General features: G+C 44.8%; 1 protein-coding gene across 1 annotated transcript in view; it reads left to right on the top strand.

Moving 5' to 3' along the window:
• The window catches only part of ETV6 (ETS variant transcription factor 6), a 286,284-nt gene that overhangs the window by 217,899 nt on the left and 51,229 nt on the right, over nucleotides 1–17,156 (top strand). The window contains exon 3 of the mRNA XM_052640662.1: nucleotides 12,921–13,085. Coding sequence (XP_052496622.1) covers nucleotides 12,921–13,085 — 165 coding nt within the window. The remainder of the gene's footprint in view (nucleotides 1–12,920; nucleotides 13,086–17,156) is intronic.

Raw genomic sequence — 17,156 nt, 5'->3', positions numbered from 1 at the left:
ATGACAAAGCGCAACAGATTTGCTTTGGGGTCTCTGCCCTATCCAGCTCCCCAGAATGCATTGAGCACTTTCCATGGACCAGGCATAGTGCAGAGTCCTTTTTAAAAATCGTTTATTTTTTTATTTTTGGCTGTGCTGGGTCTTCGTTGCAGCACGCAGGCTTTCTCTAGTTGCAGTGAGCAGAGGCTACTCTCCAGCGATAGTGCTCGGGGCTTCTCGTTGCGGTGGCTTGTCTTGTTTGTTGCAGAGCATGGTCTCCAGGTCTCGCGGGCTCAGTGATTGCGGCTCACAGGCTACAGTGTGTGGAATCTTCCCAGGCCAGGGATCGAACCTGTGTCCCCTGCATTTCAGGTGGATTCTTCACCACTGGACCCCCAGGGGAAGTCCAGTGCAGAGCTTTTGTATGAGTTGTCTTACTTCATATTTAATTTTGCCCAAGGAGGTAAATACTGTTCTTGGCCTCATTTTACTGCTGAGGAAATTGAGATCCAGAGACGTAACTTACCAAGGCTACTGAGCAGGTGGCAGAACCAGTCTTTGAACTCAGGACTATCTGACTCCAAAACCCAAGTTTTTATCTAAAATATTCCATGCCTCTCACCACATTGGGCTTGCTGCCTAAAGGCAGAAATGTGGGGGAATCGTCGGACTCGTGTTTGTAAGAATGAATAGCGGGCCCTGGGCCAGTTTTGTTGTCAATAGGTTTGCTGATAAAAAACCCCTCTGTGGCTAAAACTGAATGAAAGCCAGAAAAAAATCCACAAAATGAAGTTTATAAGGAAAATTTTTTCCAGGGACTAGAGTGAGACTTCGGATCAGAACATGAACGTGTAGTATTCTTGCTCTTGGGGGGTTTGGCTGAAAAGACACTATTATAATCTTCCAACCTCCACTTGGAAACTGAGTGCTGAGATACAGGGTGACCCTGAGGACAAAAATAGGAAATGTTTGAGAACGTCCCATCCCCTAGTGATAGAATCTGTGTGTCAAGAGCAGTGATGAACAGATAGCCGCCCATCCAGAGTTAGGGGCAGACCCAGAGGAGTGAGAACGCTGAAGTTTATCAGAGTCCATCCAGGACTGGGGTGGGGGCCGGGAGGGTTGGGGGCCAGAACTCAGCCTGCGGTGAAGGGAAAGGCATCAGAAAAGACCCCTGGGAAATGCTCTGGGAAGCAGCAGCTTAACAGGAGCTTATGATAGTTTGTTTTATTTTGGAAGGTTTGTTTATCCTGAGGGAAGCCCTGCCCCCGGTACCCCCGTTGCAGAAGTCAGAAAGGGCTCAGTTCTGGATCTGCAGCTAAGCCAGACCTGCCAGGAGTTGAGTTTATGGTTAATTATTCCTAATCCCCTTGCATTTTTGCAGTGCATTTTAGCGTGCATTAGAATGCAAGGGGCTTTTGTATCCTTTATTTCCTTTGATGGAGAGGAAGTTCACTAGGCAGATATAGAAGACCGGGAACAATTCTGGTTCTGGGGCCGCCCATTGTGACCTTTGGGAAGTAACTCAACCTCTCTGAGCTTCAGTGCCTTCTGCAGATGCAGTTGTGCCAACCTGAGCTCTTTCACAGAATAGTTGCTAGGATGGCATAGGTGTGGAAGTGTTACACACCTGGGTTCTTGGCCTCTTTAATCAATAGAAATCAGTCAGGGGCCAGATAAGAAATTCAGGCAAGCCTTGGGGTCCCTGCTGCAGCAGAGGGGAGCGAGAACAAATATGTTTCCTTTGCTTGCTCGCCAAGGAAGGGCGAACTGGTTCCTTATGTGGGGCGAGGGTAAAGGTGTGTCCAGGGGTCGAGCCAGAGGGGTGGCTTCGGTGGTCTGCCCACCCCTTTGGTGGTGTTGAGTGCAGGGAGTATGTGCAGTATCTTGCTTTTGCTGCCAACACCCTGGTTTTCCTCCAGCTCTTCATAAGTGGCTGAAATTGGGTTTTGGTCTTTTTGTATCTTGTCCTTAATTTTATTGCCCCAACCACGCATACACACCATTCTTTTTAATCTCTTATTCCTTGTATTCTGTTGCTCAAGGACATTTGTCCGGGTACAAGCACTGCAGCAATGCGCCCCAGATCCCAACCTGTCTCAGAAGCATCTGGTAGTGGCAGTGAACCTCACAGATCAGAAGTGTCCTACCTGGTGAGAAGGGTGTTAGGGGAGGATGGCAGTGACAGGCTGCAGAGCTGTCCCACGGGGTTCTTTTGTCTTACAATCTGGCATTACCAGGGGACCGTTGTGTGCCAGGCATGATGTGAGTATCACTGAGCAGTTGCCTTCAGCTACACAATTAGCGATTTGATTTCCCAGAAGGTAGAAGCAGCGGTGAGGGGCACTGGTACTTTGGACTCAAGTCTGACAAATGAGGAATTGGTTGGCCAAGTAGAAATGATGGGAAATTTTGGTGAGAATGAAAACATCATCTTGGAATTGGGGAAGGGAATTAAAAGGCATGAGCAGATGTCTTCTCTTGACTAGAAAAAGACAAATGATTTCAGTTGAGGGGGAAAAGTACCTAAGGATCCATGATCTGAAAGGAGTCAAAACCAAGTCTAAAGAATAAGGGTGCTCTTGAAAATGAAATTCTGGCATGTCAACTGCTCGGGGCGTGAGAAGGAAGAAGATGATGAAAGAATATGATGAAGCTGTTGAGGGGACATTCTCTGATAAGCTCCATTTTTAAATAGACCTTTTTAAATATAAAAGTAACACATGCTGAATAGAGAGAATTAGGAAATAAAGAATGAAAAGGAGACAGTAAACATCACCTGTCATTTGGTTGAGTGACAGTTGCTGTTAATATTTTTATGTTGCATTATAATATTTTTCCATAAGTTGTTTGAGATTGTAATATATATGTCCACATGTTATGTGGTGATTTTTCCATATGTATCGATACTTTTTACAAATATTATGTTTTTGGCTGTATCATTTCCTACCAGAGATGTTGTTTATAGATTCCTTAACTATTTCCTTATGGATGTTCCCAGTTTTTTAAACTATTAAACATAATTACTGCAGTGAAAATCTTTGTGCACAAACAGTTTCTCTTTGTCTGAAATTATTTTCTTAAGGTAAATTCCCCAAAAATAAAAACAAACAAAAAAAAGGTAAATTCCCCAAAGTTAACATTTACAGGGCCCTTGAACTATCACCACATTATTTATCAGAAGGATCATGCCAGTTTATCTTCCCACTGTTTTCTGTGTACCAGTCTAATGAGCTCAGATTTTTTAAGAGGATGAAAGAACAACTTACTGGAAATAAAATTTTTTTTAAATACAAAAAATGATATTTTGCCATTTGCAACAACATGGATATACCCAGCAGGTATTTTGCTAAGTGAAATAAATCAGAAAGAGAAAGACAAATACTGTATAATATCACTTATATGTAGAATCTAAAACGTACAACCTTCTAGTGAATATAACCAAAAAAGCAATAGACCCACAGGTGTAGAGAAGAAATTAGTGGTCACCAGTGGAGAGGATGGGGAGGGAGGGGAATAGATAGGAGGAAGGGAACAAGAAGTACAAACTACTAAATGTAAAACAAGCTATAAGGATATATTATACAATACAGAGAATATGGCCAATATTTTATAATAACTATATGTGGAGTATAATCTTTAAAGATTGTGAATTACTGTACACTTACATAATATCCTACATCAACTCTACGTCAGCAAAAAAAATTTTTGGATTATACAATGGAGAGATCTTTATTTTTTTAAACTTTATTTTGTATTTGAGTATGGCTGATTTGGAGAAGGCAATGGCACCCCACTCCAGTACTCTTGCCTGGAAAATCCCATGGATGGAGGAGCCTGGAAGGCTGCAGTCCATGGAGTTGCTGAGAGTCAGACACGACTGAGCAACTTCACTTTCACTTTTCACTTTCATGCATTGGAGAAGGAAATGGCAACCCACTCCAGTGTTCTTGCCTGGAAAATCCCAGGGACGGGGAGCCTGGTGGGCTGCCATCTATGGGGTCGCACGGAGTCGGACACGACTGAAGCAACTTAGCAGCAGCAGCATGGCTGATTAACAATGTGATAGTTTCAAGTGAACAGTGAAGGGACTCAGCCATACATATACATGTATCATTCTCCCTCAAACTGCCCTCCTATCCAGCCTGCCACATAACACTGAGCAGAGCCCCATGTGCCGTACAGTAGGTCCTTGTTGGTTATCCATTTTAAATACAGCAGTGTGTACATGTCTATCCCAAACTCCCTAACTATCCCTTCTCCCGCCCCCTCCGGCAACCATAAGTTTGTCCTCCAGGTCTGTGAGTCTCTTTCTGTTTTGTAAGTTCATTTGTATCCTTTCTTTTCAGATTCCACGTATAAGGGATGTCATACAATATTTCTCTTAAAGGAGAGATTTTTTTTAATCTCTAGAGTGTTAAAGCTAAGTGAGCTAAAAACAATGGGAGATACTTAAGAAAATGGTGTGTTTGGAGGGGCAGTAAGAGAACAAGTGTGGTCTCAGCACACAGACTGAGTTGGTGGCAAAGAGAAAACAAAACTGGACAACTTCTCTCTTTCCTCCCCCTCTTCCATCAAGGAGGGTGATTGTCAGACCGAAACAGGTAGTACAAACTGCCATAAGGGAATTGAAGCCCAAGGCGGATGAGTTGATTATAGAAATGAATCTAAGTCATTCTAAATAGATTTGAGGCTCTTGGCCCAGACAGATGACGTCCCAGAATAGAGAATTTACAAGGGTCAAGGGTCGCTGATAGTGCTCCTTAAAGTTTGCAGGAAATGGAAGAGATCCTAAGAGAGAGAATACAAACCACTGTTTACCCTACGCTCAGAAAAGGAGAAAAGGGAGTATTACAGACTAAAAATAGCTGACCTGACACAACTTACAGATGAAATTTAGGAGAGATTTTCAAACATGTATGTTATGAGCACTTAGGGAAAAGTTCTTCCTTAGGACCCAATCACCTTCTCCCTTTTTTCATCTTATTCAATAAAGGTGCTGTAGATTTTGTAGTTATTGTGTTTCTGGACATCAAGAAAGCATTTTATTTGAATTTTGGATGGTTCCTTTTATGGCTGAACTAGAAAGATGTAGTCTAAATACTGGAGTAGTTAGGTGGGTTGATAATTGAACAGCTGTATGCAAATGGGGCCAGGGCTTCCCAGGTGGCACAGTGGTAAAGAATCCAGCTGGCACCCGGGAGATGTGGGTTATATCCCTGGGTCAGTAAGATCCCCTGGAGAAGGGAATAGCTACTCATTCCAGTATTTTTGCCTGGAGAATTCCATGGACAGAGGAGCCTAGTGGGCTATAGTTCATGGGGTTGCAAAGACTCGGACGCAACTGAGTGCGTGCACACACACCCCCCCCGCAAATGGAACCAATAACTTCACCAGCATCCATCTAAAAGGAGGTGGCTGGTTTGTCACCAGAAAGCTCTCTTCTCAGCCCTCAGCTAATCAGCACTTTGTCAGGAACCTGTTGAGGTAATGGATGCTTATCAAAGGCAAAGTTGACATGAAGCTGTGAAGTATAGATAATGCTAGGTATAGGTCTCGGTCTGGAGGGACTGCTGCAGGCTGGAATGGTGATGGAAAATGGCAAGGTAAAAATCTAATACTGGTTAATATACTTTCTTCACAGGTGGGTTACAAACAGCAGCTATATATGTGCAGGATAGGGAGATTATAAAAATAATCATGGTGGTAACTATAAAATGCTCACTCTGTGCCAAATTCTGTCCTTTGTATCTTCTATCATCATTGTATCATCTTACTCTATACTAGCTTTATGGAATCTGCACATTTGACAAACATATTATCTGTGATTCAGTGGCACTCGCTTGTCAACTTGAGAGTTGTCCTCATTCTCCAGTTGAGGCAAGTGAGACACAGGTTAAGAAACTTGTCCGAGGTCACACAGCAGGGACACAGAATTTCCGAGTTGGTGCCCTGGGCCTACTTGCTTAAATACTGTGAAAGTTCGCACAATCACTGAAACTTCTCTGTCTCTCTCCATTTTTTAAACCCTGAATTTAATTTAATGTCCTGCCAAAACACCAAAATAACCTTAGACAGAGAGGCAAGGAATTAATAAATAGGAACTTTGGACCGACTGGGTTCAAATGTTGGCTCTTCCACTGGGTGTGTGATTTTGGCCAAGTCGCTTAACTTCTAGTGTTCCAGTTTTCTCCTCTGTAAATAAGGATGGTGAATGTTTCTATTGTATAGGATCCCTGTGGGGATTACATGAGTTACAAACAGAAGACATTTAGAACAGCACCTGGCACACAATAAATGCTTCTAAGTGTTTGCTGTTCCAGACATCCCTGGGTATCCACGTGGCAGAGTGATTCTAGGACCCCACCCCCACCCCCGCTAGATACTAAAATCCATAGATGCTCAAGCCCCTTACATAAAATCGCATAGTATTTGCATATAACCTACACACACTTTCCCATGTACTTTAAGTCATCTCTAGATAACTTTATAATTCTCACACAATGTAAATGCTACATAATCTGTTGTGACTACGACGTAAACGCAGTGTGAATAGTTGCCAGCACAGAGCAAATGCGAGTTATGCCTTCGGGAGCTTTCCGAAATTTTTTTGTTCTGAATATTTTTGATCCGAGAGTGGTTGAATGTGGAACCTCAGTCTAAGGGGCCACTTGAGAATCCATATGGTGGGGTGTTGCATGGGTCTGATTTTCAGTCCCAGCCCCACCAATTCCATTTATTGTATACTGCAGTTTTCTCCTCTGTAAAATGAGAAGAATCATCACTGTAGTGAACACTTGTGTAAATGCTCAATGTTCGCTATTATTATGAATAAAAACATTGCCCAGAGATACAAAAGTTCTAGTCCTGTCTCTGGTACTATGTTTAGGAATGGGAGCCACAGAGGATCTCAGGAGGAGGCAGGCAGGCTGGTGAGGCTCTGAAAAAGGCAGTATTGAACCTCTGTGTGGACCAATGAAGGATGTTTAATCCAAAGGCAAGATAACTAAGCAAGGAAGTGATAGCTCTCCTCACTGTCAAAGGTGACAGAATGGTTCTTTGTCATCAGATTAAGTTATGAGACCCCATGGGAGGTTAGAAAGAGTCAGGGAACCTGGGGCAGCTTGAGGAGGGTTCAAACTCAACTTTTCCCAGCTTCAGTTTCCTCATGAGTCGGATGGGTGGGGGTTGCCTTCTGTCTTCTGCTTCTGTCCTCTAAGCCACTGATTCTGCAGCCAATTTCTGTGTATACAGAACATTTAGGATAAAGGCTGCTTCTGATGAATGTTTACTACAGCGAAAGAGCTTGAATTGAGTATTATGCAAACCAGCAAAATCCTCTAATGACTCTGAGCCCCTATTTCCTCATCTTTCAACTTGAAGTGAGACTGCAGTGGGTTTCACAGGGCTTTTTGGAGAATAACCTGAGGTCATCCACGTGAGAGCACCTTCTTAAAATGTTATGTTTATTATTGGGTAATTATAACCCATTACCAGGTTATAAATTTTCAATAATTAGAATATAATAAAAAACACTCATAAGCACCTATCTATTTAAAGTAACTTAATCTGTTTTCCATGATTCAGAGGAGCCTTCAGGAAGTTACAGAGTCTCTGGGTCATGGTCGTGAGCATGGAGTTGCTCTGTAGAAAAAGGTCCTGGCTGCTTAAGTTCTTTGGATTTTAGGATTCATATTAAGTGGAAGCATGTTGACCATATTAAACCCAGAATGGAATAGAGATCACATACTCTAAGCCCCTCATTTAACAGATGAAACCACTGAACCACAGAGAAACTGAGTGACTGGCCCAGAAACACATGTTATTTAATGGCAGACCTGGGAGTAAGATCCAGGTCCCTGACTCCCGGCACGCTTTCCATCATTAGTTTAAACACAACTCAGAAAGTCTGAAATGAGGCTAAGCGTGTACTGATGAACGTGGCTGCTCCTTTGAACGTGGAATTGGAGAACTATCAGAAGGAAGTTTATGGGTCTGGGTATGTCATTAAAGGGTACGGCCCCATGAACTTGACTTGACCGACTTGGGGAAAAAAAAAAAAAGTGCCGTGGAATGCTTAGTAATTTTCTTAAGCATAGCAGTTCATTTCTTCTGTATAAAATCATTCTCAGCTACCCTCTGAAATTAAATGACATTCCAAATGCGGGTCTTAGGGTGGCTTTCGCAGGCTTGTTATGTGCACAGGAAGCAACATGATGTAGGTACGGTATAATAATGGTCTCTGTCTTTTTTCTTTTCACTAACGATCATTAACATATATGTTCTCTAACTTTATTGTTTTAAAAAAAAATTATTTATTTATTTGACTTTGCCGGGGTTTGGTTGTGGCATGCTGGCTCTAATTCCCTGACCAGCGATCAAACCCAGGCCCCCTGTATTGGGAGCTGGGAGTCAGCCACTTGACCATCAGGGAAGTCCCTTTGTTCATGTTGCAAGAGATAAGTGTGAAACAAGTTACATGTGATGCATTCCTCTCTGGTCTTGCCCTGTGTGCTGTTACACTGCTGCTGCTGCTGCTGCTGCTAAGTCACTTCAGTCGTGTCCGACTCTGTGCAACCCCATAGATGGCAGCCCACCAGGCTCCCCCGTCCCTGGGATTCTCCAGGCAAGAACCCTGGAGTGGGTTGCCATTTCCTTCTCCAATGCATGAAAGTGAGAAGTGAAAGTGAAGTCGCTCAGTCGAGTCTGACCCTCAGCAACCCCATGGACTGCAGCCTACCAGGCTCCTCCGCCCATGGGATTTTCCAGGCAAGAGTACTGTAGCAGCTGTCTACTCAGGATCAGTGTCTACGCAGCAAGTGCCTGTGAGCAAGTAGCTGGTGATGCAAAGCCTTCCTGGATGAGTTAAAAGCAGAGTCTCGCCTCCACCTCCTTACTCTTCCCTTGTATAAATGTATTTCTCCAGGGATCTACAGGATTTTTTGCTCTATTTTCAGTTCGTTGATAACTTGAGAAACCTCCCAGGATCAAAATCTTGAATAGGGAGGGTTCAGTTCACTCAGTTTTTTCTGAATCCCTAATAGATGTTGAAAATGAATCTGAATGGGAAGTACATGGGTCAGAGACTGCCCACGGGCTTTGTCTATTTGCGGTGAGCAGGGGCTGCTCTCCAGGTGCGGTGCACGGGCCTCTCCCTGCAGTGGCTTCTCCTCTTGCAGAGCTGGGCTCTCGGGCACTCGGGCTTCAGTAGTTGCGCACGGGCTTAGCTGTCCTGCGGCACTGTGGAATCTTCCCAGCCCAGGGACTGAACCCATGTCCCCCTGCATTGGCAGGCGGATTCTTAACAACTGAACCACCTGGGAAGTCCCGAACACCAGAGTTTATTATCAAGCCTCTTTCCAGCTCAGTGAATGTGTCCACATTCTCTCCTTGGAAGAGCGGTGGCGATTCTGATAAGTTTGTAGCCTGGCCTCCAGCAGGTAGCTTGGTCTGTCGGGGTCACTTTTGTAAAACTGCTGGAATCACCATGGTGTTTCCTGAACTGACTGGGACTCACCAGGTCCCCTGAGCCCACAAGCCCAGAGCCTTCAGTGGGTCCCCTGGCAAGGGGGTTTCCGCGTTATGGTTTTGCTTGCTTTGGGGGCTGGGCTGTAGGAGCGATTAATGGGAAGTGAAAAGACAAACAGTTGTTCTCAACCGGCAGGTCTGTTTGGAGTGTGTGACTCTTCTTGTATTTAGGGAAAAGATTACTCATGAGTATTTTCTTCATAGAATATAAAGAACCTCAAATTACTACTTGCGTCCCCCACCCCCTTCTCACCCGCCTCTCTTGTTTCAGTGTCTCCTCTGCAGAAACTTCAGCATTTCACTCTCGTTTCCCCTCCCGAGTGGGATTCGGTTCTGTGTTTGCCTTGGCACTCGCACTGCCAATAAGCAGCCCCATCCTTTTTCCTGTTTCTGACCGAGCGTCTTCTGCTCTGTGGCCCTCTCGCCACCAGGCACCTCCTTCGGCCACGCTTGGCCAGTCCTCACATTTGTCCCCAAAGGGCTGGCTGTGCTCTGGCTGTTCATGTGAAGGAGAAGAAAAGCCCCTAATAACTAGTCACCCCCGCTGTTCCTCTTCAGAGGTGACACCATGACTGTGGAAGCCAACTCTTAAGGCCTTTCTTCACTGGTTCAGAAGTTGAGATCTTGCTGAGCCGTTTTCATGCCCATCCCCACCTCGCTGTGGTCCCAGATACGCATCTTTAAAGTCATTGGAAAGAGATGGGGTACCTCCCATGTCCAAGAACCATTTTTTTTTTTTTACTTTGTAACCATTTTTTTTAACTTTTAAGAATACAGTTCTTAAAGATTACAGTTTTCACCGAATAGTGGCTATATTTCCCCATCTTGTACCATACGTCCTTGAGCCTGTACATCCTTCGTGCCTCCCACTTCACCCACCCCTATGTTGCCCCCCTGCCACTAGTAACTACTAGTTTCTTCTCTATGCCTGTCAGTCTGCTTCTGTTTTGTTATATTCACTAGTTTGTTATATTTTTCACATTCCACATATAAGTGATATCATACATTATTTGCCTTCCTCCAGTTTATTTCAGTTAGCATAAGGCCCTCCAAGTCCATCCATGTCCAAGGACCATTTTTCATAGGCATTGCTTCTTGGCCCAGTCAAGAGTCCAAACCAAAACCCTGAATTCTTTAATTGCTGTGTGTATTCTAAAGATCATAGCGCAGTAACATATTGCATGGTATTATTTTACAGTGCCCCTTTATTCCCTATGTGACCAAAAAAATTATGAAACGTAAGAACCAAGAAAAAAACTCTATGCTCTGTATTAGTCACTCAGTCATGTCCAACTGTTTGTGACCCCATGGCCTGTAGCCCACCAGGCTCTTCTATCCATGGAATTCTCCAGGGAGGAATACTGGAGTGGGTAGCCATTCCCTTCTCCAGGGGATCTTTCCCAGCCAGGGATCGAACCTGGGTCTTCTGCAAAGCAAGTAGATTCTTTACCATCTGAGCCACCAGGGAAGCTCATCCCTAATTTCAGTGCCCATAGTTCTTTATCCATGCCCAACACAGTGGACCAGTTTCAGAAGGACTCCCCGAGAGTTCAAGGAAACCAGCTGCCATTCCGTAAAATTAGACTTTGCAAAGGAGCCTGAAAGACAGAGCCACTGGTCCTGCCCAGAGGCCCTGGATCTTCTCAAGGGCACCGAGCTATTCCATTTCCTCATCCATCCAGGAGGAAAAGTAGCCCATCCAAATAGACCAGTTCTTTGTGATGCCTGACAGGTGAAAGGTCCTTTCCAGGGTCAGACGGAAGGACGCTGTCAGAGCACACTCACAGAGTCCCCTTAGCAAGTTTAAGTAACCACCAGTAAATAACAGACCGAAGTTCCTCTTAACAAACATTAATTCTGTTGTATTTGAGCTATTAGTTCATACAGAATTTTAGAGAATAATGCACTCTTGAGCATCTGGCTTCAACCCATCAGTTCTCAAACAGTTGGTTTCAGGATTTCTTTCGATCCTTTAAAATTATTGAAGACCTCCAAAAAGCTTTGCTCATGTGCCTTTTATCTATTTATGTGTACTGTATTGGAAATTAAAACCAAAAATTTTTACTATTTGTTGTAATATATATCAAAATATGTGTCAACTCACTAAAAAGTAATAAGCCAAGTATATGTTAACATAAATATGTATTTATGAATATGTTTTCCAAAACCAAAAGAAAATCAGTGAAAAAGTGGCATTGTCTTACATTTTTGCAAGTCTTTTTAATGTCTGGCTTCATTTTAAAAAAGGCTGGATTCTTGTGTCTGCTTTAATATCACATGCTGTGTAGCTGCTAGGAAATTCCACTGTATGCTCATGAAAGATTGAGAATAGAACAACAACAGAAAAAACAAATAACCTCTTCATATTGTTACAAAGAGTTTCGACTTCTTAGACACCCTGAGATGGTCTTGGGAACCTGGAAGGGTGCCTGGTTCACACTTTGAGAATCACTGTTCTCTAAACCACTCGTATGATATGTCAAAGGTTTCCCACAACCAGAGAATAAAATAAAAACACAGACTCACAGTCAGGCTTCCAGACAGAGATCCAGCCTGAGCCATCCTCTTGGCCCCAGGGGCCGCCCTCCCTCCAACCCACTCCTGGTCCTACTCAAAGTTCAAGTGCCACCCCCACCAGGAAGTTCTAACATGAACAAGTACCTGTTATCCTTACCTTGCCCTCTCATTCCCAGAGGCTAGGCTGATAGTGTCCCCAAGACAAGTGAGTTGCTCCTTCTGAAAGAAGTTGCAGGGAACACTATATTATTTGGCATCTCTGCAGGTCAAGCCCCATTCTGGAACATTCTCACTTCAAAAGGACACTGGGCTGCCATCAAATCAGTTCTGTGCATGGAATTCTCAGGCAAGAATACTGGAGTGGGTTGTCATGTCATACTCCATGGGATCTTCCTGACCCAGGGATCAAACCCAGGTCTCCTGCATCGCAGGCAGACTCTTTACCTTCTGAGCCACCAGGGAAGCACAGGGAAGCCCTGTGATTCTAGAGTTGCCTCCAAAGCCCACTGACATTATTATGACTCTGCATCTCCTCAGGTGCTTCAGGCCCCCATAGAGCTGCACCTTCAGGACAGACTGGGAATCCACATACCCCTGGCACTGGAGCTGGGCAGGGAAGAACAGGGCTGTGAGACCTATGGTTCGTTAAAGACATAAAAAGCGATTCTTTCCCCCCAACACACACATTTTGCCTCTAAATAAATTCATTTGATACACACTTTGACACTCATGCAGCCAGAGCTCTACCTGAGGTTCAGAGTTGAACCCTAAGGGCTCTTCAGACATGGAGACTCAGTTTTGTTAACCATTCAAAAATCTTTTCCCTTTATTTCGGCTGTCTAACTGATGAGATCTTTTTTCTCTCTTTTCTTTCTGCCTTGCTGTCTCTCCAACAGGCTTGCAGCCCATGTTCTGGAGCAGAGATGACGTAGCCCAGTGGCTCAAATGGGCTGAAAATGAGTTTTCTCTAAGGCCGATTGACAGCAACACGTTTGAGATGAACGGCAAGGCTCTCCTACTTCTGACCAAAGAGGACTTTCGCTACCGGTCTCCTCATTCAGGTGAGAGGCTGGACTCTGGACCTGGGCTCAGCCCAGGAAGTCTGGTCTCCAGCACTGGCCTTTGTCACCACCCACCCTCCCAGGAGATCTCCACGTCAGATCGCCGTGAATGCAAGGACAGTGACCCTGCTTAGTGGAGGGCAGATCCTGCTGACCAGGGCCAGTGTGAGGGGAGAAAAGGAAGGGTTTCCAGGTCCAGGAGAGACTTTCAGGAGAAGTGACCTAGTTCAGACCTATAGACCCTGGAACTTTAGGGATTCAAGTGTACCACCATATAAGGAAGAAAATCTGTTCTTGCCCTTTCTCTCCACCTTGCTTCTGATTCTGAAGCCTTTCAGAAGAGATGCTTGAGAGTGATATAGGATGCAAACTGCTCAGTTCAAAACAAAGACAGGAGAGGGCAGGGAATGAGTGGTGCTGAGGCAGGAGGAGTAGAAGGGGAAGGAGAAACAAGCGAATGGGTGAGAAGGGCTGGGGAAGGTGGAGATCCTTGTAACTCAGGCAGCTTGAGACCCAAATTCAAAGGGCTTTAGGTGATTTCTTTTGGAAGTTGTGAATTTTTTGAAGTAATGAATCTTACATTGAATAGTTTGTGTGTTGGTATTAGTCGCTCAATCATGTCCAACTCTTTGCAACCACATGGATGATAGCCCGCCAGGCTCCTCTGTCCATGGGATTCTTTAGGCAAGAATACTGCAGTGGGTTGCCATTCTCTTCTCCAGGGGATCTTCCCAGCCCAGGGATAAAACCTAGGTTTCCTACATTGCCGGCACATTCTTTACCATCTGAGCCACCAGGGAAACCCTAATAGTTTGTGCAACTCTTGAAGGATACAAGTGACCGTTCCCTCTGGCACATCTAACAAGAAAGATTTATCTAAATAAGGGCTTCTAAAACCACATGGAAAAGTTTCCTTCAGTAAGAAGCTTTGGTACCTGCAAAATGTATTGCTGATACAGATAAGAACTCAAACAGACTTTCTAATTTCATTTCTCACACTTGATGGATATTTTTTTCTTAAATTTTTTGTGATGTGGACCATTTCCAAAGTCTTTATCAATATTGCCTCTGTGTTATGTTTTGGCTACAAGGCATGTGGGATCTCAGCTCCCCGACCAGGGATTGAACCCGCTCCCCTTGTGTTGGAAGGTGAAGTCTTCACCCTGAACCACCGAGGAAGTCCCTTTGATGGATTTTTAGAAGAGGTTTGGGAACTCACATGTCCAAGGGGAGCCTTGGTCTCGGGTTTCTGCCTCTTGAGGACAGTTATTCGAGGACCCACAGGTCCTGCCTCTGTCAAGTCTCCTTGCTGCCCCCACTTTGATGTCATTGGTCTGGCAGAGACCCTTTCTTCCTTGACTTAAAGGCAAAGGTCCCACACAAGGTCTTGGCTTTGTCCCCAGCTATGTTCACCCTTATTTACTCCTGGAGGCCGGCCAGGAGTTAATAAACTAGCTAACCGTCCTGAGGAAACGGCCTGTCACACAGGGCAAGATAAGGATGTGTATAGAACTATAGTGTCGCCCCAGCTCTTCCCAGTTGCAGCAGAACCGTTTAGAGGAGGAAATGATAAAAGGGAAGTTTCCCGCAGAAGTACAGATGTTCGTGGAAACTTGAAAACTTCTACAGCTGAAAACCAGGGCACTGTGAAGGTTTTAGAAGGGACACAGACAGACTTGAAACATTTCATCTTCCATCATTGATTCTTTCTGTAGCCTCAGGATAAGAAAACTGTAAAACAACAATATAAATAAAACCAACCTGAAAGGAACCTTGAGAGTTCCTTTTAATTTAATGCAAAAACACTTCCCTTTTCTGTGCCAGTGGAAACTTAGAGATTAAACTCAAAGGGGCAAGGTTACCCAACTGAAAGGAAAAGTACAGTAGCTCATCAGTGTTCAGGAAAAGTCACTCATGTCGGGCAAACAAAGGAAAACACAATGATGCGTTTTAAGTTGACTTGATTTAGACCTTGGGCACGCTTTCCTCTTTGTAAATCTGCCTCTGCCTCCCCTCATATCTCAGGTATGCCCCCCCCTTTTTTTTTTTAACTTTCTCTTTTGTGCTGGTTCCCTGGTGGCTCAGAGGTTAAAGTGTCTGCCTCCAATGCGGGAGACCCGGGTTCAATCCCTGGGTTGGGAAGATCCCCTGGAGAAGTAAATGGCAACCCACTCCAGTATTCTTGCCTGGAGAATCCCATGGACTGAGGAGCCTGGTGGGCTGCAGTCCACGGGGTCACAAAGAGTCAGACACGACTGAGTGACTTTACTTACTTACTTATTTATAGCCAATTAACAGTGATGTAATAGTTTCAGGTGGACAGCAAAGGGGCTTACTTATATATATGTCCATTCTCCTCCAAACTCCCTTCTTATCCAGGCTGCCACAGAAACATTGCCAGGTGCTCCTTTTTGTTGCTGATTTTTTATTTCTCCAGCGACCTCTCAACTTTCCTTAAAGCTGGGAGCAGAGACATACCAAATCTGTCAGTACATCCTTGCCAGTTTGTCGAGTCTTTGCAGGGTGAGCCATGTGGGAGGCTGGAAGGGAGCCTGCCACCCCACTGAAGGCAGGATCACACTGAACCTGAAGGCGGAGGCAGCTGGGGAAGGAGAGAGCAGAACGAATGGGCCTCAGAAAAAGAGTGGAGCTGGTCTGGAACGTGAAAGATGGACTGCATGACGGGTCACTGGAGCAGCGTTAACTTAGTGGGTTTGGGTGGCCGTGAGGAAGCCCACCTGGAGATGGAAGAGGCAGCATTAGGCTGGTGCGCTAGTTGGGACGTGGTTGTCATAGCCACAGTTAAGAGAGAGCAGTAGAAATTCATTCTGTGAGTGTTCCCTGAGTAGCTCCATGCCAGAGGACAAGAGAGCTGACTGAGCAAGTTAAGGGGGAGAGAAGTGGTTTCCAGCCGGGTTGTCAGATGAGGCTCAGTTGTGTGGTAGCCAAGCCAGACTTTGAAAGCTCTGAAAGGTGAGCAAGAAGCAGGAGGGAAAAGGGTTGAAGAGGAAGTGAGGCCAGTTCACTTGGAGGAGGACCTTGGAGACAAGTTTTCGTTTGAAACACTGTTCATTACTCATCACCCCTCACCCTTGTCTGCTTGCCTCTTCAAGTTCTGCTACTTTCTCCAGGAACACTTTCCCTGACTCTCCCGTCCCCACATCCCTGGATCCACTCCACCTTCCTTTCCTCCACATCTCCCTGCCTCAGTCTGGGTGAGGAGCTGGTCCTCATGTTTTTCCCTTTTGGCTGCACCGCATGTGGGATCTTACTTCCCTGACAGCGAGTGAACCTGTTCCTCCTGCACTGGAAGCACTGAGTCTTAACAGCTGGATTACCAGGGAAGTCCTGTTGGTCCTCTTTTCTGTTCAGTCGCTCAGTTCTGTCCGATTCTTTGTGATCCCATGGACCGCAGCATGCCAGGCATCCCTGTCCTTCACCATCTCCCAGAGCTTGCTCAAACTCATGTCCATCGAGTTGGTGATGCCATCCAGCCATTTCTGTTGTCCCCTTCTCCTCCTGCCTTCAATCTTTCCCACCATCAAGGTCTTTTCTAATGAGTCAGTTCTTTGCATCAGGTGGCCAAAGTATTCGAGCTTTAGCATCAGTCCTTCCAATGAATATTCAGGACTGATTTCCTTTAGGATGGACTGGTTGGATCTCCTTGCAGTCCAAGGGACTCTCAAGAGTCTTCTCCAGCATCAGAATTCAAAAGCATCAGTTCTTTGGCACTCAGCTTTCTTTATGGTCCAATTCTCACATGCATGACTACTGGAAAAATCATAGGTTTGACTAGATGGACCTTTGTCAGTAAAGTAATGTCTCTGCTTTTTAATTTGCTGTCTAGGTTTGTCATAGCTTTTCTTCCAAGGAGCAAGTGGCTTTTGATTTCATGGCTGCAGTCACCATCTGCAGTGATTTTGAATCCCAAAAGAATGAAGTCTGTCACTGTTTCAGTTGTTTCCCTATCTATTTGCCATGAAGTGATGGGACCAGATGCCATGATCTTCATTTTTTGAATGTTGAGTTTTAAGCCAGCTTTTTTACTCTGCTCTTTCACATTCAAGAGGC

The sequence above is a fragment of the Budorcas taxicolor genome, chromosome 5 (assembly GCF_023091745.1).
Source record: "Budorcas taxicolor isolate Tak-1 chromosome 5, Takin1.1, whole genome shotgun sequence".
NCBI classification, from domain to species: Eukaryota; Metazoa; Chordata; class Mammalia; order Artiodactyla; family Bovidae; genus Budorcas; species Budorcas taxicolor.
The sequence above is the reverse complement of the archived record's forward strand: the minus strand, read 5'-3'. Positions and strand labels throughout refer to the sequence as shown.